A 23,202-nucleotide genomic window follows, 5' to 3' on the forward strand; every position below is an offset into this window, starting at 1 on the left:
TTTTCTGTAGGTGATTTATGCGGGTGTTTACACGATAATCAGCATTGCACGCAATGGCAGAGAGGCTGAAATGTGATACCAGCCTAGGAATCCTTACGATGATGACTTAATGGTCAGCATCTTCCTTCCTTCCCACACCCTCCTGTACTGTTTTTATTTTGTTGATTTCCAGCTTTGTCTGCACTGCACGAGGCATCGCTCCTGCGTTTGAAACAAACTACAGTTGACGTAGTTGCGTATAAACAGGTAAACAAATAAAGTGACAGCGAACTTGTGGCATTGCTTAACGCAATAATGAACTAAAAGAATTTTAAGGAATTGTGAGGGTGGACATGGGAGCAGCGTGAAGGCGTGTGATGCGGGGAGATGATGTGAAATACAATTTCACTTATAATAACTTTGTAAACCCATTTCCCTGTGTCGATGCCAGCATAGACGTTACACCCTAACGTCTCTGATGGCAGCTCGATGCGCTGCACAAGAAAGACCGATTGTCAACCACACAAGAAACACGTAGTGTCAGTAAACAGATGACATCGTGACAAAAATGTGAGTTAATGGATTGAAAAAAATCCGAGGAGTGAGATGAACCATGGACTCATACCACGGACGTGTACAAGCCATACTCATACGGGTATACTCGGGGCCAAGGCCGAGACGATCTTGTCATCAGTTGGGACAAGGCAGCCAGTGGAGCTGCTTTTCGCCTTCGGAAGAAAATACAAGCTGCATTTTTCTGGACCGTTTTAATTTTTTCCAGTATTGGGCCTCTGACTCAAACCTTGTACCCCAAACGAACACCTGTCACGTACATCTCTTACTGCACTACACACGCACGCAAGGAGCGATCAGGTTTTGTCGGATGCGTTGCACAAGCTCCCGGACCGTTATAAATAGAACGTTGAGATACCGAGAGCTCCACCCGACGATTAATTAAGTTCATCAATCAGACCATTATCAGACGTTAGCAAGTGCAAGGCGGTCGTTAGTGGCCAGAAATAGCCCCCAGGCTGTGAAGAACTACTCACCTGGTGTTTCGCTCATCGTGCTTAGTAGTCCACGTCGGCAGATTCTTGTTTAGTTGTTACCTATAGTCTGACGGCTGTTTGTCAGAAGGCTATTTTGTCCACAGGACTGTCAATGAGAACATCAGGCCTGGGCACTAAATCTTCATCAAAGTCGACTGGCGACATATCAGTTGTTGCATTCACATCCAGCAGCGTGAGTGTCCAGGAGCAGAGAGTGAGCTGCACGCACTCAACTCAGCGACATGGCGGCGAGACATGATTGTGTTCCGTGTTGTTGCTGTGGATTGCTGTTATCTGGGAGAATGAAAGATCGTTGCTTGCGTTACCTAAAAGGTGGCAGAGGATAAATGTTATTACTAAATTTTGTTTTTTTAAAACCTAGTCGTATAATGCTGTAAAGTTACTATGCAGGATGGTGGTGTCGAAAGATAAGGTAGTAACTGTACAAAGACGATGATGTTCAAGATGAGGAATAGCAATAAGGAGTTGCACGTGTGTACCATCCAACCGTGTTGAGATTACGACCACCCCCAACTGATTATACTTGAGGAGGGTGAGGTCAAGGACCTGTGACTTTCGTCTGTACAGCGCATAGTTGCTAGCATGGCATTAAATACAAATAACAAACAAACAAACTGTACAGCGCAAATGTGGACAATTTCAAACGATGTATTCGTCAGTCATACCGATCTTTCACTTTCTTTAACAAGTGCAGTGGTCTGTATACAACAGGGTATATATGCGTGCATAAAATTAACTGAAATTACTGACAAACGAGAGACATCAAGAGTATCTACAACAGCAGAATTCTGACAAGTATTTTCATTATGTCCTTGTCACCAACCGGTCGAGTGTAGGCCAGGTAAGAGAGTTGTGGATTTTTAAATGCGCACGCACTCACACAACACAAATATAACGGTGAAAACCAGGCATTGATGGCTAATAAATGGATAAAGCATGCTCACTGTTGTTTGTGTGAGAGCTAGTGTGGTTTGCTAATGCACTGCTCACAAGCTCGGGTGCTACCCTGGCGGCGAGCGGAGTGCACGTGCTTACCTGAGCACATGCAGCGGTCAGCACACGTTTCTGCGGCTCGTGTCGTAGCGAGTCACTGCATCTGGCGCTGCCGCCACCTTTGATCCGCCGCCGTCCATTATCTCCAGGTGTACTCGAGACCTCACTGTGCTTCTCACAGTGCGCAGGCGCAGTGGTCAACAGATGACGCATGCGCACACACTGTCAAAGCATGGACGTGTATAGGTTTCCGTCTGCCAAGACCAACGCTTAGCCTCTTGCGAAGTTCTCCGCTTTTAGTCTCGACGAGCCTAAACAATGAATGTGACTAAACCGGAAGCTCTTGTAGTAGCATGCCTCGTTCTAGTAGTTAATCTGAAATGTGACTAAACCGGAAGTTTTGTAGTCTCATGCCTCGTTTTAGTAGTTAACTGAAAAAAAAAATCACCAGCAGTCTAGTAATACAAATTCATGGTCAAATGCAATATTATATATAAGCAATCTTGAGTATATGTCTTGAATTTAACAACATAGTCAATTGTGAAAGACTCGCGAGTAGAGGACATGTTGTGATGCAGCTCAGTGAAATGTCAACTGTACAAGTATAGAATATAATTTACATGTATTAAGTTACATTTTTATTTTAACTAGTCGTTTAGCCAGTCTCATCGCACGGTTCGTCTGCTAATTTTGTTCTAAGGATTGTATTCGGGGTTATTTACTATTATAGCGAGCTGATATAGTACGCACAGACTGACTTTTAATTAATTTGAACAAAATGTGTAATATGAAGTAACAACCACTGCACATTCGAATGCGCTGCTCAGAGGATCGTCTGCTGCTGGCGAGCGGAGCGCACGTGCTTACCTGAGCACATGCAGCGGCCACCACGCGCTCCTCCATCTCGTGTCGTAGCGGGCGAGTGGCTGCATCTGGCGCTGCCACCAACTTCCATACGCCAGCCACAGAAGTACGCGAATAGACTCATATGTACCCCCCTCTAAGCTCAACAAAACAAAATAAAAAAAGTCAAAGTCAAGTTTGGACATTGATGTGCAATTTTGCTGTTTTGCCAGACAAGGACTTCGAGCGCGCATGCATACTGATGACCGCGGGGGGCGGGAGAGAAAGTGGTGTTTGCCAGCCAGCTACTAGGCTATATCACGACAAAGCTGTATTGGTGACAGTCGCTAACCATTGGGCTACTGGTCGCCTTCCTGACCACAGAGGGACTAGATGTGAATTGAAGTCGGTCAGAGCTGTTTATTGCCGTTTCTGTCGTTATCAGTGAATGGTATGGTCTCCACCTCAGATGTCCAGTATTCTGCTAAGAGAGTGTGCATTCAACTTGGATACACAAGCTGTAAGTTTTCTTTTGTTTTTTTTTTTTTTTTATGTCGAGAACAAGGTGTTAGTTTTCATTATTTATTCATTAATCTCTTCAGAATTTAAACTTTTTCTTTGGGGCATCGATTATTTATTTCAGATCTTATATCCTGGTTTTCATGTTCTGATTACAATAAAACCGCTATCCCTAGACAAAGTCAAACTATTCTCAATAAAAAATTTATTTTGATAAATATTATAGCTTAGAAGGAAGGATGTTATTCTTATGCGCTGTTGCCTCACAGATGTTTATTCAACGCAAACACTTTCGTTAGCAAAATTTGAATTGATTATTTGAGTGAAAAAGGTACTGGAGGCTCATTTAAATTCTTGAAGAATAACATAAAGCAAAAGGTTTGTCCATGGCAATAAACCGGGTGACAGGTCAGGGTGGAGCTGAAAGAGGAAAAAAATCTTCCTGGTCTCTAATCCCGAGCTCCGTCATCAAATATGAACCCCGCAGTTTGGTTTTTAGATCTTTCCCCTCTTTCCTTCTCTGGTGGTTAGGTTGAAATAAAAGGAAAAAGGGAAATTATTTATGAGGAGAACTGTTAGCATCGAACGTTCTTCCTAAGGTAAATAATATCTACGTAAAACAGCTAAAGCTATAGCAGGCGTTGTCTTTGCAATAAATAAACAAATAAATAAATAACCCACAAAAAATGTAATACACGTTACATGACTGAAGGGAAAGAGTGCGGGCAAAGCTTTGCTTGTCTGCTGTAACGGGATTAGCACAATGGCTGGCATCAATGGAGGACACCACTGATGTACAGATGCTGGGGCGTAGAGTGCAACAGGGTTTGGATCGATTCTCACATCTCTCCCATGTCATTGATGCTGCACCACAGACACAAAGACGCTTTTATGTAGAATTTATTCTTCAGTTTTCATGGATACCAGTCTAGTTATCATTAGACAATTTTTTTTAACTGGAACAGTCTAATAAAGGACGGCAGCTGTCGTTCTCAAAGACATCTTTGAAGAAGATACAACCAGCTGAGCTCGCGCTCTAGACCAACGGAAAGACTTTGCCATAAAAACAGTGATTGGAAGTAAACAGCCTGTGTCCAGCCTGTAATGTTCATGGCAATGGTGGTCAAACCGTCTTTCAAATCTAACCCCAAGGCAAGCTTTCAATGCAGCCGGAAGACAAGTTGGACATCCTCAATACCAAAACAGAAAAAAGGATTTATGTTTGGTGGACAGTCACGTTCACAGTACTTCTCAACACAATTTTTAACAGCTAAGCAGATAGGTGGCTTATAGTAACAGGTGTGCTTAATTTTAATGTTTTTTCCTGCCACGTAAGGTTTTCCAGTTACGGGTAATAATATAATTGAAATACGTAATCCAACTGCCGTTGTACTTTATTTTAGGGAAAGGCCAATGCAATTAATCCAGTAGGCTTGCCATTAACCTTGTTTGTGTCACTGGAAGTCTTTATTCAAGAACTCAGTAGCCAAGCAAGAGATGAATATGAGCCAGGAAAGATGAATGTTAAACCAATTCCTTTTGTTAACCGAACAATTTATATTAACCACCTTTTCACATCAAGCTGATTCACAAGGTTTCCAATATCTAACTCAGAAGTTCCCTAAATTAAGCAATGCAAAAATAAAGGAAGGAGTTTGTAACGGTCCACTAATCAAGATGTCCTGAAAGATCCCACATTGGAAATGAAGCTGACTAATTTGGAACATGAAGCATGGCTCTCCTTCAAAGCCGTTGTCGATGGATTTCTTGGCAAAAGAAGTCTGATGATTATAAAGATTTGTTGGCCAATATGCTAGCTGATTACGAGAAAGTAGGAGCTCAAATGTCACTGAAAATGCACTTTCTTCATTCACATATAGATTTCTTTGCCCCTAATTCATGTCGGTGATGAACAAGGTGAACGCTTCCATCAAGCTATTTCAGTCACTGAAGACCATTACAAATTACCATTACAGTCCGTATATGATGAGTGACCTTTTCTTGTTCTTACAGAGGGGAAGTAATATTTCTTACAGGAGGAAGTCAAGATCCCACCAACAACAATCAAATAGTAATATTAAGGCATGTCCGAACTGTTTATCATCTTAAATAATGGAAATGGTTCGTAACTTGGAAGTGAGACGTGCTAGCTATTATTCAATTTTACCAGTGTAATCAGAATGTTTTAATTATACAAAAACACATCAATCACTTTCTCCTATGAAATTGAAAAAATGTGTTGCACAGTGTAATCCGCTGTATTTCGCATGCATGAGTGTGTACTTCCATAAAAAAAACAAAAAAAAACAAAAACAAAACAAACAAAAAACAGAGCAGCACAGTTAATGAACTATTTGATGCTGATAATAGTACACCCAAGAATGAAGTAAAAGAAAGCTATTTCATCCTCTCATTCCCCTTTACTTTCCCTGCGTTTGGCGGGCAGACCCATTCAGGTTGTTGTTGTTGTTGTTGTTGTTGTTGTTGTTGTTGTTGTTACTAAAGGTGATTTATATAGCTCATGAAGGAGCATGCTTTCAGCACTTGAGACAAGAACGAAACATGGACGGCATCTGAAGGACGGTAGAATAAACAACTGTGCAGACAAGTAATAAAAGACAAACATAGAAGACGCAAAGAGGAATCGGGGAACAATCAACAGCAAGGTTTCGTGAATCTGCAGATGAAGACGAGCAGGTGCGTCTATTCGTCCAAAGACAGAAAAAGTAAAACACCGGACTAGAAGATGGAAACGATTCACGCTGCCGTGACACACAACTTTGAGTCAAAGTACGCTGGAAAAGTGAAAACACTGTCAGGAATGAATACTGGAATATAATGTAAATATGCGGCCCTATGCTCCTCGAAGAGTAACAAGGACTGAACAAGTAAAAATTGTGAATTCGGCAACGTATCCGACACAGCATGTGCTCTCCCTCAAAAACAAAAACAAAACAAAAATAAAACAAACAAAAGAATCCCGTAACATCAGCGACATATGTAAGGCTACCATGAAAAAAAGCATTTCTTCAGATTCTCGCTTTTAATTACTACTAATTTTTAATTAGTTGCACCTAGTACTTTTGACTTTCTTGCCCTTTAAAAGTACTCCTCGTAAAAGATATGCTCACGACAGACATCAAGATTTAGTCAAAAGCTTTGTACACTTCGTTTCAGCAAACATATTTGACAAAGTTTGTACCCATGCATAATCATCCTTTTTCTCTCTCTCTCTCTCCTTCTAGTCGTTAGTTGTTACACAATTTCAATGCAAGACAGATGAAAATACTCCATGCCATTACGGTTCACCAGAAGCCTTGACATTTCATCCTCATCCCCAGTTAAATTGCCGTAGGCTCTCGACCTATAGCTTATTTTCTTTTCTTTTTTCTGATGCAGGTGTTTTTAGTGATTGGAATTCTGGACAGCTGTCTGGCACTTGGCAGAGAAAGAAGAGATCGCCTTGGAGCATCAGTCCCCACCAAAGCCTCACCTCCCAGACCCACAGAGCCAGCAGAATGGGCAGCAGAGGGGGGCCCAAGGACGCAGGAGAAATTTGAAAGACCAGTGACCGAACCTTGTGTTGAACTGGTTCCGATTCGCCGAGACAATCGCCATAGCAACAAAAGGCCTGAGACAAGACCTGACAGAGCGGCGCCATGTCCTTGCTAGAGGGGTGGCTGAACACCAAGCTGCAATGCTTCGAAGATTCTGAGCACCAGGGTTCCGTTGGACAGAGAACCAGCAAAGAATGTAAGTGTGTGACTATTCTCCAAGTCTTTTGAACTGTACGTGCGCGTGCATGTGTGAACGTGTTACCCTTTCTCTTGCATCGGGATCGCTTTGTGAGAAGTATGCAAAACACTCAAAGCGTATTATTAGAAGCGTCAGTATCTGTACTTACACAAATAGCGCCATCTATTATTATTCACAGGTGTTCTTGTAGTACCATTCCCAGACCCACCACCACAACAATAGCAAATGACTTTTCTCTAAAAGTAGTAGTTAATTTATCTACCTGCATCTCTCCTGTGGTATATCTCTTTTTTTTTGTGGTGGGGGGTCTGTAGGTGTTTGACAATAAACATGCTTACAGCAATCTTACAAAACGCCGAAAGTCATGGAGTGTTCATTATGCATTATCTCTCTTGTTCACCCTCCCGAATGTGATAGACAAAAAGCTCACTGGGAATTTTCCGTCCGTGGAGTCCCAGCTGCTTCATTACTGAGCTTCAGAAGAAAATATCAGTTGCTGGTCTGTGCGCATGCTTGCATATAAATTGTCTCAATTATGTGCGTGTATTCTCAAATGCCTATTGATATACATCAGTCATTTCTCAGCATCGGACGACAGATTATTAATGTGTGTCTAGAAGGTTGTACTGAGATTTGAAGTCTCTACATGCAATATCTTCTTTTTTTTAATTTCGTTTACACCACTTTCTGTGCATAGAGATATTTGTAGGAGGAATCTCTAAAACGGAATTAGGTATTCACTGAGATTTTCATAATGAGAGAAAATTAAAAAAAAACAATAAATAATAATTTGTTGAGCGCATTTTCCCTTGTGGAGGTGAGTTTAATGCTCTGTACACGAAAGACTAAACGAACCGACAGTCAACCGTAAAGAAACACAAGCGTCATCAAACGGGTGACACAAGGCAAATATGAACGAAGTAACAATGCTCCATCCTTTAACTAACTGTCTAATGACAAAATTTGCACCCTACTGTTGAACCCCACCTTGAAAACTTCTCTATGTAAAATCTGACCCACCTGAACAAACCTACATGAACACGCATGCTCTCTCTCTCTCTCTCTGTGATTACTGTGAGCTTCATTATAACTGGTAGCATACTAAAACGACAAATTCACATTTTTATTTACGAGGGTAACAACAAGCAAAAGTTATGCTTTTGCATCTAGCCTTCGGACTAAGTAGTAGAAATAAAAACATAACATAAACGAATTAGCTACTTACAGGTAATTTAGACTCAAATAACAAGGCAAAAAATATTTTTTTTATTTTTCAGACTTTACCAGAAGTATTCTCCACAACACACTATATATGACTATCTAAATATGCCATCAACTCACAAGCGTTCATATCTCGTTTTTAAAAAGTCAGGATTTCACCAATATTCAATTTCCTGTCGATAGATGTCATTCTGCCATCCAGTGCAGAACTTTGCTCAAAGCCGCACACAACAGGCCGAAGTAGCAAGCTGCGTCTATCCAGGCGCCACATAGCCACTAATTGTTGACAACAGATGATGATGATGATAATGATGCTGATGATAATGATGATGATGAAGAATAATTTTACTCTCGTTCTCTTTTTTGAAAACGCTGAAAATGGTGGGGGGAGAGCCAAGCTAGGAAAGTAAGGGAGATAAAAAGACTGGTCTATATTGGCTTTATCTGACAGTAGTTACTTCCCTTGGTCTACAGAAGACTCCGGGTGTCTCAGCTGTACTCTGTGTGTGTGTGTCGGTCAACTCTAGCGCAGGAGACCAGCAACTCGATCGTGATCTTAACCAAAAGGGACGATTTGACAACTACCCAAACACAAATCGACCACCGCCAAAAACCTATTCGACCACAACCTGGATACAATTCGACAACAAAAGAGAGAGGTTGCCAACCTCACCCTCGCCCCCCACCCGCGCGCGCGCGCACACACACGGTCACACAGTATGGGCGCTATAATTTGCCACAACAAAGACACTATTTTTAACTGAAGCTGTCGGCCAAGCTGGCAACCCAGGCAATGTTTGGGCAAACCATGTCTCGAAGGCAGTTCTCCACTCTCTTGGTTTCTTTGATTTTTTTTTAATTTTTTTTTTACAGTCGCTAGCACGTTCCCTTTTTTCCAAGAGCAATTAAATCATAGAGAAACCCACATAATCAAAAACAGCCTGGCTGCCCATCTCGTTGGGAAATCCGGCTTCGCGCATGTTCAATGTGGTAACGAGCTCTTACAAAGTGTTTACTCTCACGTGTGTGACTGTGTGCGTGCGTGCGAGATTGGAAAGCGAATGGCATGTGTCCGTTATGAAGAGGAAGCGAAAGAATGAATCGATCAAATAATTGACCGAACAAAGAGGGAAGAAAAACAAAGTAATGATATATATATATATACACACACACACCTATATTTTACCATTCTATGTACACTCTACCACTGACGTCATCATTAGCAGCAGCAGCAAGTGACATGATTTTGTTGATCCTACATTTGAAGCGACCTGATCGAGTGATTTAGAGATGGAAATAGACGTTTTTTAACTTCACATATCAGTAAAAATATCGTTAAATTAGGAACACGAAAATCACAGACATCATTCCAGGATAGGAACTATTTTATTATTTATGTAAAATAATAGCTCTTGCGTATTCATTTTAAAGACGTGCGCTGTCGTATGGTGAAGACATTTTTGTTGGTCTTCCATTTATAACATCAGTGCGTAAAATCCGCCTCTGAAGCATCGATTACCGCAGCCTCTGACGCAACCCGGAAAACGAGGGTTTAGAAGGTGATCGATGACAGGCGGCCACTCCCTTGACTACAAACATCGTCACTACTCGGCTAAAAATGGCGCCAGGCATGATACAGAGAGAGAAGCTCAATACCTAGTGTAGTCTTACCCTTTTCTTCCACATCTTTATCAAAAGCAGTTTTGTATTTCATGCAAGCAGGCGACATCTTTGCGCATATATTTGCTTGGGGGTGTATAACTGTGTGACTTATAATTATTATGCGGGTGCTAATTCCGTGGAAAGAGGGCTACCCGTGCTTTATAGCGACTATTGAGTGTGTGTGTGTGTGTGAGGTGTGCGAACACGTGGAAAGCAGGTGACGTGATGACAACTACTGACATCGTTTGGCCACAGGTTAAACATCTGGCCTTTCCTTTGTCAGCAATGATCACTTAAGAATTAATTTTATTTCAGAGGATAGCAGATCCACATCCACGTCTTCCAAGTTTAATTTAACACTTGTACCTCGCAGCACCACAACAAACACAGGTTCCACTCTCTGCGCTCACCAAACGATAAGAAAGGACACGTGGAATAACCTCCCCCCACCCCCGAAAAAAAAATAAAATCAAACAAACCACTAGCTAACAATGAAATTACAAAAACATGACCGCATGGTTGATAGGGAGCTTAACATGTTTCCGGATGAATTACTGAAACGTGTTTAGGTATATTCTGATGTTCTGAATTCTCTGGAGTCGTTAGCGTTAACTCTACGGTGATCACACTTTACAGCCGGAAAGCAATGAGTCCTCGCATTGTTCTTCCCTCTACATCTTTGTTTTACATCTTTGTTACTATTTTGTGATCTTGCTCAGCGCAGTGAGTCCGCCTTTGGCTGAGATATTGCGCTTTAATAATTCCCACATGATGATGATGATTATTATTATTGACATATGTAACATTTGAAGTCTTCACTTGCCGCGTACCCAAGAAGTCAGTCTGTCGCTACTTCAGACATCCCCTCCATGGTCTTCTGCAGACACATGTGTCACATGTCACTCGCTTGTGATTGTTTTTAGGTTAGTGGGTCAGTGTGCCAAGCTTGATCTAAATAGTGCAAAGAGCGATACCAATGTTACCCCAAGAAATGTACACCGTCGGCTGAGGACTTTTCAGGCTTCATCGATGCCAGCACTTTCTGGTTTTCTGGAGCTGCAATACTTAGTGGTTTCTGGTGTTTGTTCGAGCTCAGACTGGAGTTACCAGACGACGTTCTAGTGACGATTCAACAGCCCGACCTCCTCGCCGTCTGGCCCTTCTCCTCACATTGAATCCCCCGTTAAAATATTATTTATATATTATTATATCAAATATTACTAGTACGAAGTCACATACTTTATAAGAAAATACACTTTTTTCTTTCATCTATTCTTTGTACTTATGAGAGTTTCCACAGCTGTAACGTTTAGTAGGTATTTTTGTCAGTAGTGTCGATCACGATGGCATCCCAACCTTGTCATTGCCGATATTTCAAGACAGTCTCAACTAAATTAAGTCATCCGATTTTAAAACAGAGGTTCAGTCGTGATGGATTTAATGGAGTTAAATGAAAATATAGTAATAATAAGCAGATAAACTTTGAAAATACGGCAAATCAACAAAGTCAGGAAAATGTTATAAAGACGTGACTCTTGACAAGCTACTTACAAAGTAGACACAACTTTCATTGTGCGTGTTGTTTGCCTGCATCAAGAAACAAACTTCCCGAAATCAAAGAGGTGTAGAGTGAGTGGTATGGCCCAACTTCTCGTTAAATGGATCTTTTTGTGATCAGTCGTGCTTATTATTCCGGTAGACATTCTCTCATACTTTGATTCAATATTTGGTTTCAGGTTTTCCCAATTGCGAGCTCCCATATGAGCTATCCCCCAGCATCAACGACATTCTAGATGTCAAAACAGCTGCAAAACTAATTCGAGCTGACAATGCCTTTAAGAACGTATACACCGACTATGCAGCCAAAAGCAGTGACCTCCTCGGAACCCCAAACAAAAAGATCCCACGTGACCAGCGGAACCTCTCTTCCCGACGAATGTCGGGAGTCGGTGAAGACGATACTCGGCAGCATCAGGTCGACGACAGTCGTATGCTCGGCAGCAACTCCAGACATAGTGTGTCCTCCTGGATACGGGGGCTTCTGACAGCAAATGTCTCGACTCACCAGCGGCGCCTAAACTTCTGTCAGGGTTGACGTGGGTCCACTCGACTGACTCTTGCCCTTGTACACACCACCGGACATGGTCCCATGGGTGTGGTACAGTCCAGTCCAATGAAGACCCAATTTCAGCGTTTAAAAGAAAAGGTGACGGCAGGCAGATTGGCTCAAGAGACGTTGCTGACGATTCTCAACAATTCCTTGATCTCTTTCCTACGGACACTACTTTCCCAATGGAAGTCAGCATGCCGTCTCTGTCCAGAACAGATGGTTTGTGTAGTCGGGACACTAACCCGCCAATGCACTTTTCCAGGGCAGGTCATCATCTTCAGCGCGGAATGCACTATCCGCCTTCCCAACACTACCCGAACTGACCTCCACATCCGCATCGCCTACGCCAACCTTGATTCCTACACCCGGTGTCAGAGCCATACCTTTGTCTCATTCCTCCACCTTCCCAACATCCTCCACGATTTTCAGTCAGCCCCCTGGGTTTTGTTTCTTGCCCAGCGCCAACCCTAAATCTCTTAAAAGGACGTTCAGGTCTGATGGCCTGGACAGTTTGTCTACGACGTCTGACAGCGTCGACGTCCGGTCTAGCTCGCCAATCTCTTCGCCATCCTGCATTCGAGACCCGCAGAGGTCCTCGCGCCCACAGGCAGGAAAAATAGCGGTCCACAGCAGAACATCAGCGGTTGAGGCGAAAGTCATCGATGTTCAGAAGAGAACCAGGTCACCACAGACTCCTCTTTCTCGTCCTCATCAACAACAGCACGCTCTGAAGATTCTGCCTCCCTGCAGCGGTCCTTCAAGAGGCAGCCCACAGCAACTCTCGGATTTTCACCCAACGAACTGGCATCGCGGCCTCAAGAACGACAGCTGCATCTGGTCTCTGCGTCATCCCAACACCCTTTTATCGGCCTCTAGACTGCCGTTCCCCTCGCACAGCCAGCTACACCGGGATCGACGAAAGCATCATCGCATTCAGAGACGAAGACTTTGGCCATATCCAGACCACCAACAGATGACAATGTCACCGCGTGGCCAGCTTCATCGCCGGCATGACGATGAGGACGGTGGCTGGTCGACGTATGTTTGCCGCCGAGGCTGTCGATCTGGTTCTTCGTGTCCATCATCGGCCGGTTCGTCAAGAATGTCTTCGTCGCCCCCATCATCTTCAATGAACAACGATGGGGAGAGTTCGGTGAATGATGAGGGTAAGTTACTTGCTTTGACATTACTTGTTCTGTTGTACAGAGCTCGTGATGCAGGCGGTCTCTGGGTTACCACCGAGTCATGTACCTGGCCGTCTGAAGTAACCTCTTACGATTTGTCTGTAATATCAGTCCGTTATCTTTAATAATATAATAATAATAATAAATAATAATAATAATAATAATAATAATAATAATAATAATAATAATAATAATAATAATAATAATAATACAAATACATAACAAACTAGTTCCAGTGTTCACTAGTCACTACTACTGTAACGTTTTTTTATTACTCGGATTTCTAAATCAACAGGCTTTCTGGAAGTTCGATCGTAAATATGGATGTCCGTAACTCGGACGTTTCTTAGCCGGGGCTGCCTGTATCAACAGAATTCGTCTCATGCAGTTGCCAACATCAGTATTCTGTGTGTGTGTGTGTGTGTGTGTGTGTGTACGCGCGCGTTAACGTTAACATAGAGTGATAATAAGGAGTAGAAGCCACAGTACAAAATTCCCCCTTTCATTCCAATGGTCAGCGACCTATGTAAACAGCAGTCACCCGTGAAGTAGAAAGTACAGACTAAAATATCTCCCTCGTCAAATAATTGTTGTAATATTTTCATAGTCAACAACGATTTTCAGCTTTTGATATTGTGTGTGCCTGGTTGGTATGGTTACGGATGATAATCTCCATGAATAATTTATGTTGGACATTTGAGCACGTGCTGTCGATTTTTCAAAGAACCGGCACGTGCAGCGTGATGATGACTTCAAGTGCGAGGGCGGGCGGCACAGCCAGCAAGAGGAAGCGGAGGAATGGGTAGTGGTGGTTCGATTGTCCTGTTTGGAGCTGTGCAGGCCTATTTTAGTCTTCTACTCGATTATCGTTATTTTTGTGTCAACACAATGTCTGATGACAAAAACCCAGATCTTGACCCCCCTTCCCACCACCACCATTATCACTACCACCATCACCACCACCACCACCACCACCACCACCACCACACACAATAGCGTATTTTAAGCGTGCTTGAGTGACAGAAGGGAATCAGACTTTTGCTCTTACCGTGCGAACGAAAAAATAAAATGTTGACGCAACTAGGATGAGAGGGAAGGCTGAGCGCAGAGAAGGAAGCCAAAGACAGAAGTGCGTAGGAAGCAGGGTGCAGATCAATGACACTGTTCACGTGCCTGTCACTTGTCTGGCTTCATTGTGCAAGGCACGTGGGGGTGGTTTTCAAGTTCACGGCGAGACAAGTGGGGCAAACACGTGAGCCTTCGCCGTTTAGGTTGTTTGCGTGAACCAGAGTTTTGCTGACCACCCTCGCGACAGATGGTCTTCGGGTCAGCTTCCTTGGTCCTTCAGGACGTCCGTCTGTCTCAGTCCTGCTGCATCTGCTGAAAAAAACAATAGTTCAGGCTGGACAAGATTGGCTTTCTGTGACAATTTTATCAGTGATATCATCTGATGTCGATAACCTTAGGCAGACGCTGGTCACCAGCTTCTGAAGCTGTCTCCCAAGTTTGTTTACCTCACAAGGAATAACACCGTCTGATGACCCAACAGTAGTTGCAGATGTTGTTGTCGTGTGATATCGACACAGATGCAAAGCTCTGTCTGATGAACTGTTTTGCCTCACATTTCGCGGTGTACCCGATCACGAATTTGAAGAAAAAAATTGTGCTCTTGGTTAATTGAGGACAGAGGAAGACTGAATGCGTTCTGTGTCTTAGAAAATAGTTCTGGATCTTTTTTGTTGCCTTGATCTTGCAACTGGATCACAATGACCTGTATCTCTGGTGGTACATTTCTTTTCTCGGACTGCTGGTAAGCGGGACCTCAGCTGAGGCTAAATCAGCTTTATCATTGTCTTTGGATTTGCACGCTCGTTCATTCAGTCTGTGTAGTCCGGCCAGCGAATAGAAGTCAGTCGTCGCTGGCATCTCGAATATGGTGACGGCATACATCTCAATTAAACTCCCGGCTCACCTCTTACAGCAGGATGAAGGCGAGCCAGGCCTGGCCGGGGGGATGGACTTTCTGGTTGTGGGTACCGTCCGCACAGAGACCATCAGCGGCTTGGCTTTGCTGACCAAAGCTGGAGGCAGCTTTCTGGAGGGAGAGGGAGGTAAGGGTTATGTGCAGTGTCGTTACTGCAACACACACAATGCACACACACATGCACACACATATGCACACACACATGCACACACACACACACACACACACAATGATTTGGGACAAAACTTGAAAAAAACAGGGCATCGTCTTTGGGAATTAACAATTGAGAAAGCAAAATTAGTTTAGAGAATCCTGCCTCCTGGTGGCGGCTATGCTAGACAGCGTTCTTGTGGTTTGGTGAGAAGGACACTGACAGACATCTGTAACTAATTGTAACTAATTGTTTATCATAATAGACTGACAGATAGCTGTCATTTGTTTAGCAAGTCATGTCTGCAGTGACAATGAATCCCAGATTCCTGACGGAGGACGCAAAAGGTGATGTTGGTTTCATCCACCTTGATGTGACTTAAGGTGGACAATGACATTAACTAGTACACTTTGATCGCGCCGACGCTGATCCTAATTCTGACGACCATGCAGTTAGAGGATCTTTACAATAGCTGTGAATGTTCAAAGTACTACACACGTTACAGAAAGGAGTGTTCACATGACATGTGGAGGAAACATGTGATCCTGTAGAGAGTTGACAACACAGCGACCTTTCGGCAGATAAGCAGAATCTGTTTATAGTCTCATTGCGTCTTGTTTTTTTTTTAATGGACTATATAATACTGATCATCGACCACAAATAAACAATCCCGAAAATACCTGTATTTCACAATTATTTTGATGTCAGCCATTTCTGGGGTAACTTTTTCATTAATTTTTAAAACTGATTAATTATGACTTACATAACCTGTCTTTTTTCTGAATAACCTTTGAAAAAAAAAAAAAAGATTTCAACTAAAACTTGAAGACGCATGTCGAGAGCTCTGTGTGTGCGAGAGAGAGCTTGGATAAAAACAGAAATTGTCACGCGAGTTTATTTTTTGGAAATGTTTTTAATTGTTCCCAAGGCACGTAGCCAGCAGGCTGTACGCCATAGCGCGCTAGGGGGTTTCCATTCGGAAATGGCTCGGAGTTATTCGGAAGTAGTTCCGAAGGCAGCAGCCAATGGGATGTCGACATGGTTCGGGCTCGTTACCGTGTCACGTGCGGCAGGCAGTAGTAGCGTACAGACACGTGAGTGGCCGCGTTGAACGGCGTAACAACATGGAGGCCTTCTGCTGCTCGACGCACGTACAGCGATAACTTTCTTACTTTGCAGCAATGGATCGGGAAAGACTGTTAGTTACTTTTTGTTTAACTTTGATTCTATGCTTGCTACATTAAGATTCGTATATATCATAATCTGCAAAAGTTTGAGAAGCTAGTAAGACTTCCTGTCGGGGCATTGCCATGGTTTCCTTGAGTCGAATATTCAGCCCAGCAGAAGTAGAGGGCAAGTCCAACAAATTTTCGGAATTATAATCTAGTATCTGTTACTGTTGAGCAACGTATCATCGTGCATCTGTATTTTCAGTTTGATAACCGCTACTGTTGTCTACTGAATGAGACGTATCTCGACATAGCTTCTGATAACTTGTTATTTAGACGTGAAATTTTTAGTTACAGGGTCTTATGACGTTTGTCGTTGATTTCTCCAGTTTCTTGTTTATCACCTCTGTTAATTAGAATTATTTGAAGACTGACAGCTTTATGGATCCTTAATAGGTCTTTTGGCTTTAAACAGCGTGTGCCTATGGGGTACATACATAAGATTGTATTGATAATCTAACATAAATCATGTAAAAGAGGCATGCAGTCTATCCACATTTGTGATTTTTGACACTGAATGCCATAAGAACGTAAGTATAATAACTGTGAGTTATGTAATTGTTTACCCAGCCAATCATAAATGTTACACATCTTTATACCTATAGCATTTACAGACTTTTAACACTTCCAGTAAGCCCGTGGGTACTTAACTACTGAATACAAAATAATTATGTTTTTGTTGATGAAATGTATAGAGCTTTTTTTTTTTAATTTTCAGAGCTGTGTCATTTTGATGGATACAGAATGGCACCTGCACAGAATAACTCCTTTGATTTCTACATGGCTGAAAATATATACAGTGATGTTCCTAGTGACACAGAAGAGACAAACTTTGATTCTCTTTTGGACCAATGCAAGATTCCACCTTACCAAGATACGCAGCAACAACAGTGTATGTCTGACACTGGTGGAATGGGTGATGTGGGTGAGGGGTTTGACCTTATGTGTGATATCAGCTCTTCACACCTCACCTTGGAGGAGGATGTGGAGCAAAGTGTAGCAAGCTCTGTTTCAGGTATTGTAAATGTTGTCATAAAAGTTTTTAAAAATAGGCGCTGAGATTGTGAGTTTGACAAAGGATAACAGAAAAGACTGTGGTTGGACTGGCGACAAATTTGCAGTTTGGATGAATGTTTTTCTTTTCAAGATATTGCACCAATTTCTGTGATAAAATCAGAACAACAAATCATTAGAATGTACTTACTAATATGCTGAGACTTCTGTCCTGTACGTGTGGCATGAATAGGTTAGGTAGCGCACATGTTGCCGATACTGACACAGTTGTAAAGAGTCTTTCATAATTCATATCTATTAATCAGAATGTCTTAGGGTTAATTTTTTTTTTTATCAGCATTAGTTATATTTTACCTTTTGTAGGCAGTCTTCAAACATCCATTTTGGCAAGGTTGAAAGATCCATTACCTCAATTATATTGGTGATATAATAAGATATAAGTACACAGTCAAGAGACTGAAATATTATCAATGCTGAGAATAAATTTGAAATTATTGGTGTATTCATAACACGCACTTCTAGTGTATTTTGATAAAGCAGTTCATGTATTTAAGTTAAAGTATCGATTGAAATAGGCTGTTTTCTTTATGTTTGTCTTTAGCAAGGTGCGATGTGTCCTTGGGTCCCTCCAGCACGTTTGTTAATGTTAGTCACAGAAGTCCAAGTCCACTCTCAGCTGTTTCACAGGCAGCTACTGCTGGTACACATTTTGACTCCAACTGGCCAAGTGTTTCTGATGGTGAGCAATTATCAACCACATTCTAGCTCAGGGGCGGGCAATTAATTTTCCCAAAGGGCCGCATGAGAAATTGGGATGGTTTTAGAGGGCCGGACTAATATAGTTAACTCAGTTTTACCCAATACTGTATATATAGTATATATAGTGGACGGGCTGGCCGGATCCTGCCTGCGGGCCGGCCTTTGCCCAGGTCTGTTCTAGCTGGTCATTTATTATATTTTTGTAGATTTTCTATCATTCCTGTTTTTGCAGAATTTTTAGTTTATTAAAATTTCTGCATTTGTACAAAAGGTTAAATTATTATTAGTATTATAGAAGGAAAAGAGAACTTTTCTTTCAAAGAATATGACTACTTCTTAACAAGATCTGCCAAATTAGAGGTATCAAAATTATGGAAATGAATAATATGATGTTCACATAATAGGCCTTGGATTTTACAGATGATGGTGACAGTTGTTCCATGCAAAAAGAAGAAAAGGAAGTGAACAGTACTGTTGGCCAGAATAAAGTAAGCAAAACTGGAAAATATGCTAAGTGCATCCCTAACATTATTGTATACTTCATATTTATTATCTTGATTGAAAGTTTTTCTTACGGTCTGTAGTAGTATGTTAAATATATTCATATACCAAGAGAGATATATTTTCTAATTAACTTTTTTAAAACAGGAGTCACCTGTTGAAATTCCAAGCCGACGACAGCCTCTGCCTGATTACCAGACCATGACACCATGGACCAATGACAGCTTACGTCAAGCCAGTAGCATATTTTACCCTCCAAGTCATGAAATTCCTTGTTTCATGTTGAATCCAAATGTTTTGGAGGGTCAAGAGAGGACCAAAAGTCCAAAAGCCTCACCACCCCAGCACTCTCCATCTGTTAACCGATCTTCTACAGCTGTCACCACAACAGTAGACAGCCCGACTCTTAGGCAGCCCAGTCTTGTCTCTCGCATGTATGCTTCAAAGGCATCGCTTCCTTCATTAGCTGCACAACGTCTCAGTAGAGAAAAACGGTTTAGAAAAACGGCTGAAGCCTTGCATAAATGTGGTTTGTGGGACATAGCGATGAAGACAGGCACCTTGGTGAAACGCAATTCTGAACTGCAAAAGGAGATAGATGCATTTCGGGCTGAGGCCATGGCATTCCTAAAATCTGTGATCAGAAACCCAGAGAACAAAGATCTGAGACTGTCTTCTGCCTCTACATACAGCTTACCCACAACACAAAACTGGTCAGTCAAAGGCACAGATAGTGGAGATTCAGACATGTCCACTGTGGGTGGCAATAAAATTTCAAGCAGCTGCAGCTCCACTACCAGTGGCTACACAACATGTCACACTGGTAGCAGCATCAGGCAGTCTAGTCCAAGCCTGAAGTGACAAAGTCAGCACATAGCTTTTAACTTGGCCTGTTTCTTTGGGAGTCATGTGGGGTCAAGCTTATTACTGCAGAAAGTGTGCTATCAGACCCACCAGCAATTTATTAACAGTTTTAATTAAGTCTTGCTTTCTTTTTGCCTGAAAATTTATACAGCATCCCCTATAAAGCTAATAATTTAGAGGGGAACTGGACTTAACCCTATCAAAGTTCTAAACTAATATGGTTAAATGTCTTTAAGAATGTATGCAGTGAGATACTGTCATAACAGGATCTTATGAGAGCAATATTTTGAGAGAGTGTTGTACTACAGAATCAAAATGCATCACAAAGATCTAGTTTAATTATGTGTATTTATGCTGTCAAAATAGGCACTACTAATTTAAACATTTATCAGGTCTTTCATCATTTACAGTTTGTTGGGTAGGAACCACAGTTCAAGGTTTGATAGTCTTAAAGTGCTGTCTTCTATAAAGCAGAATGCAGTATGCTTTTTATGATAGCTGCCAGTGAAACAGAAAAGCTTTTATCTCAACTAAATTCTTTGGGTTAAGTTTTTTCTGATAGCTGAGTTTCACTAACTTCAAAGTATGTTCCTGTGTCACTCCGAAGAGATAAAAAGTTGATTAGACTACCCTTACCCTTCTCCAAATTTATTTGAAACTGGGAGAGACTTGCGCATCTCTATATTAATATATTCTACTAGACTTTTGTTGAATTGGCTATGGAGTGCTCTTTATCCACCAAGCTTTGCAGAGATTCAGTGTAGCTGCTGACTTTGCCACTACAAACTTTCTTTACAATAATTACCAGCCACAGATGGTAAACTCTTTGTGTCTGTGATGAGACCAGTTTAGGGAGTGTTGCCTGTATTGAAACACTTAGCAGCAAGCATATCATGTTTCATCACTTGCTTATCATAAGCCACCACTGTAGCAAAGATGATTTACTACAGTGTTTGCTGTCAAAATATGTTTTCTAAGGTGTAATATTTTTTTTGGCATGCTCAAAATATTTTTTAAAAAGTAAGTTGTTTTACAAAATGCACAAATTATGTTTCAGTGCACAAACACAGAGTTGCCATAACACAGAGTGATAGGATTAATGATGTAAATATTCTTTGTTCATTGAGTTCTTTTAAGAGGATCTTTGCAGCCATCGCAGAATTTCTCTTAGTGATGTTAAGTTTATCAGTGCTGTTTTGACTAACTGCCTAGTGCTTTTGCTTTAGTTAGAAGATGTAAGAGATGTATCTGATTAGATGCTGACACAAAACTTAATAGACTTTCCTCGAGAGTAAACTTAAGTTAGGGAGTGATTGTTTTTCAGGTTGTAATCTGTTCTACATATCACTTTTACGGGGCTGTAAAGCAGCATCCAACATCATTTCTGGTGTTTCTTTGAATGAGGTGTTCATCAGTGCTACATGTGGAATCTTTAGAATGCCATATACTTTTGCATTGTTTTTGTATTTAAAGTTATTACCAATATTTCTTTAATAAGATTAGTTTTATGGGAAAAGTAATAAAGGGTATAACAGAAATACCTCTATATCTATTATGTACAATCACATGTATACTTCTGAGCAAACACGTTTTCTCGCGTCTTATTATATCATGAATTTGTGCATTTTTAAGTGACCTGTATTATGTTGATTATTGAACTTAAAGCTCCCGATATATAAATTGAGCATTTGTTAGAAATTTTTTCATTTCTTTAAATTTAACAACTGTTGTAGATGTTGTTTAAAGTAGACTATCTCCAGTGGACCAGATGGGGAGACAGATTTCTCTTGATGCTAAATAGCATTAAGAGTCTAAGTTCATTGAACAAACTGGATGATCCATTGTGCCTAAGACTTTATGATACAATCACAAACTGTTCAAAATGTTGGCATATGAACTATATTTTATCTTGAGAACTCGCCATAGTGACAGTGTGTAAAATGATCAAGTTTATTACATGATGCTAAATCTGAGTGGACAACTCCCTTTCCTTTACGAGATTTAACTCATGATGATCTACATAAATGTTATGGGTGTGACCTCATTCTGTGCATACTATTGTCAAAGTTTGAGAATATGAATATGCTTCATTTGCTGTTTACACGACTGTCATTTTGTCTGGTGTGACATCAGAGAGTTTACCTCTTTTTGTGAATGTTGCATCTCACAATCAGAAAATGGGCTATTGTCCAGACATGGAAAATTAGTGTCTAGTAATGATTCAAGTCATTTTCTTTAAAACTTCTTTGTTTCCAGTGTATTAAGTAAAACTAAGCTCACAGCAAGAAATACCCTTTACAAACACTGTGTTTTCTGTTAAAGTTGTTTGTTACGGGGAGGGGTAAAAAAATTTATAAAAGCAGTAATAACTGGCTGGAAGTTTAGTATGTTCTCTCAGTTTATAAGTGTCTTAAATGAGCTATCTGTGTATTTTCTGAGTGAATCTTTTTAATGGCATGTCCTTGTTAACCAATGGTATTTGAATCTGTGGTGTAACAGCAGTTTGAGAGCTTTTATGAATTGTAAGTCTTTGGCATGGAGGAAGCATATGGTTTGTAATTAAGCTATTATAATTATTCAACTGTTAGCACTTATTGATTTACGCAGTTTCAAAAATGAGGGCAGTTGAAGCAAACATGATACATCTCTTATGCATGAATAGGGCTAACTCAGCATGTTGTCACTTTGTGGCAACAAGCATCTCAAGTAGTCTTGTGTGCGACTGCACTTCTGACAGAAAACAAGGGATGACCTCAAGCAATCACGTTGTAGGTTTAGCTACAATTCTAAAATATGTCCAATCATTCAAATGCTGTCAAATTTGGAATAAAAAGTGTTTTCATGTACTAACATTGAGCAACTATCATAGGAAATTCCCATCTGGTTACTTTTTCATTTAGTCTGATTAAGGGGCAAAAGTTTGACATTTCAGTTACAAAGATTGATACATGTACTGTACTAATCAAATATTCGGTCACTTTCAGAGTACATGTGCATTTGCTGTCAGAGTTTCTGAGTTAGCTGCTTTTCACATGGTCCAGACTTGTAAATTAGCCATCTTAGGTGTAGCTTATATATCATTTTTGGTTAAAATAACTATTCATCTTTTACAAAAGTTTAAGAATGTTCTTAAAAAATGTAATTTGCAAATCCTATTTATCAAATGAAAAAAAGCAAGAACAAGTTTATACTTCTGAGATGTAGTAAGTGAACTCAAATGGAGAGTGCTTTGTAGGCCTTTTTATCTCCCAAGCTTTTATGACTGAAAGGTCATTTAGCTGAGCTGATGGTATGCCTGTCTCCATTTTTTTGGTTAATGTATAGTTGTGAAAATAAAAAAATAAAAAAAACTGGTACCTCAAT

General features: G+C 41.0%; 1 protein-coding gene across 1 annotated transcript; it reads left to right on the forward strand.

The window, feature by feature from the left end:
• The first annotated feature begins 16,516 nt into the window (after positions 1-16,516).
• LOC112562051 lies at positions 16,517-23,198 on the forward strand. Its single transcript, XM_025235030.1, has 5 exons — positions 16,517-16,670; positions 17,420-17,716; positions 18,317-18,454; positions 18,895-18,962; positions 19,123-23,198. The coding sequence occupies exons 2-5, from the start codon at positions 17,446-17,448 to the stop codon at positions 19,834-19,836; spliced, it is 1,191 nt and encodes a 396-aa protein (XP_025090815.1). The 5' UTR covers positions 16,517-16,670; positions 17,420-17,445; the 3' UTR covers positions 19,837-23,198.
• Positions 23,199-23,202: the final 4 nt, after the last annotated feature.

This window comes from Pomacea canaliculata, linkage group LG4 (genome assembly GCF_003073045.1).
Source record: "Pomacea canaliculata isolate SZHN2017 linkage group LG4, ASM307304v1, whole genome shotgun sequence".
NCBI lineage: Eukaryota > Metazoa > Mollusca > Gastropoda > Architaenioglossa > Ampullariidae > Pomacea > Pomacea canaliculata.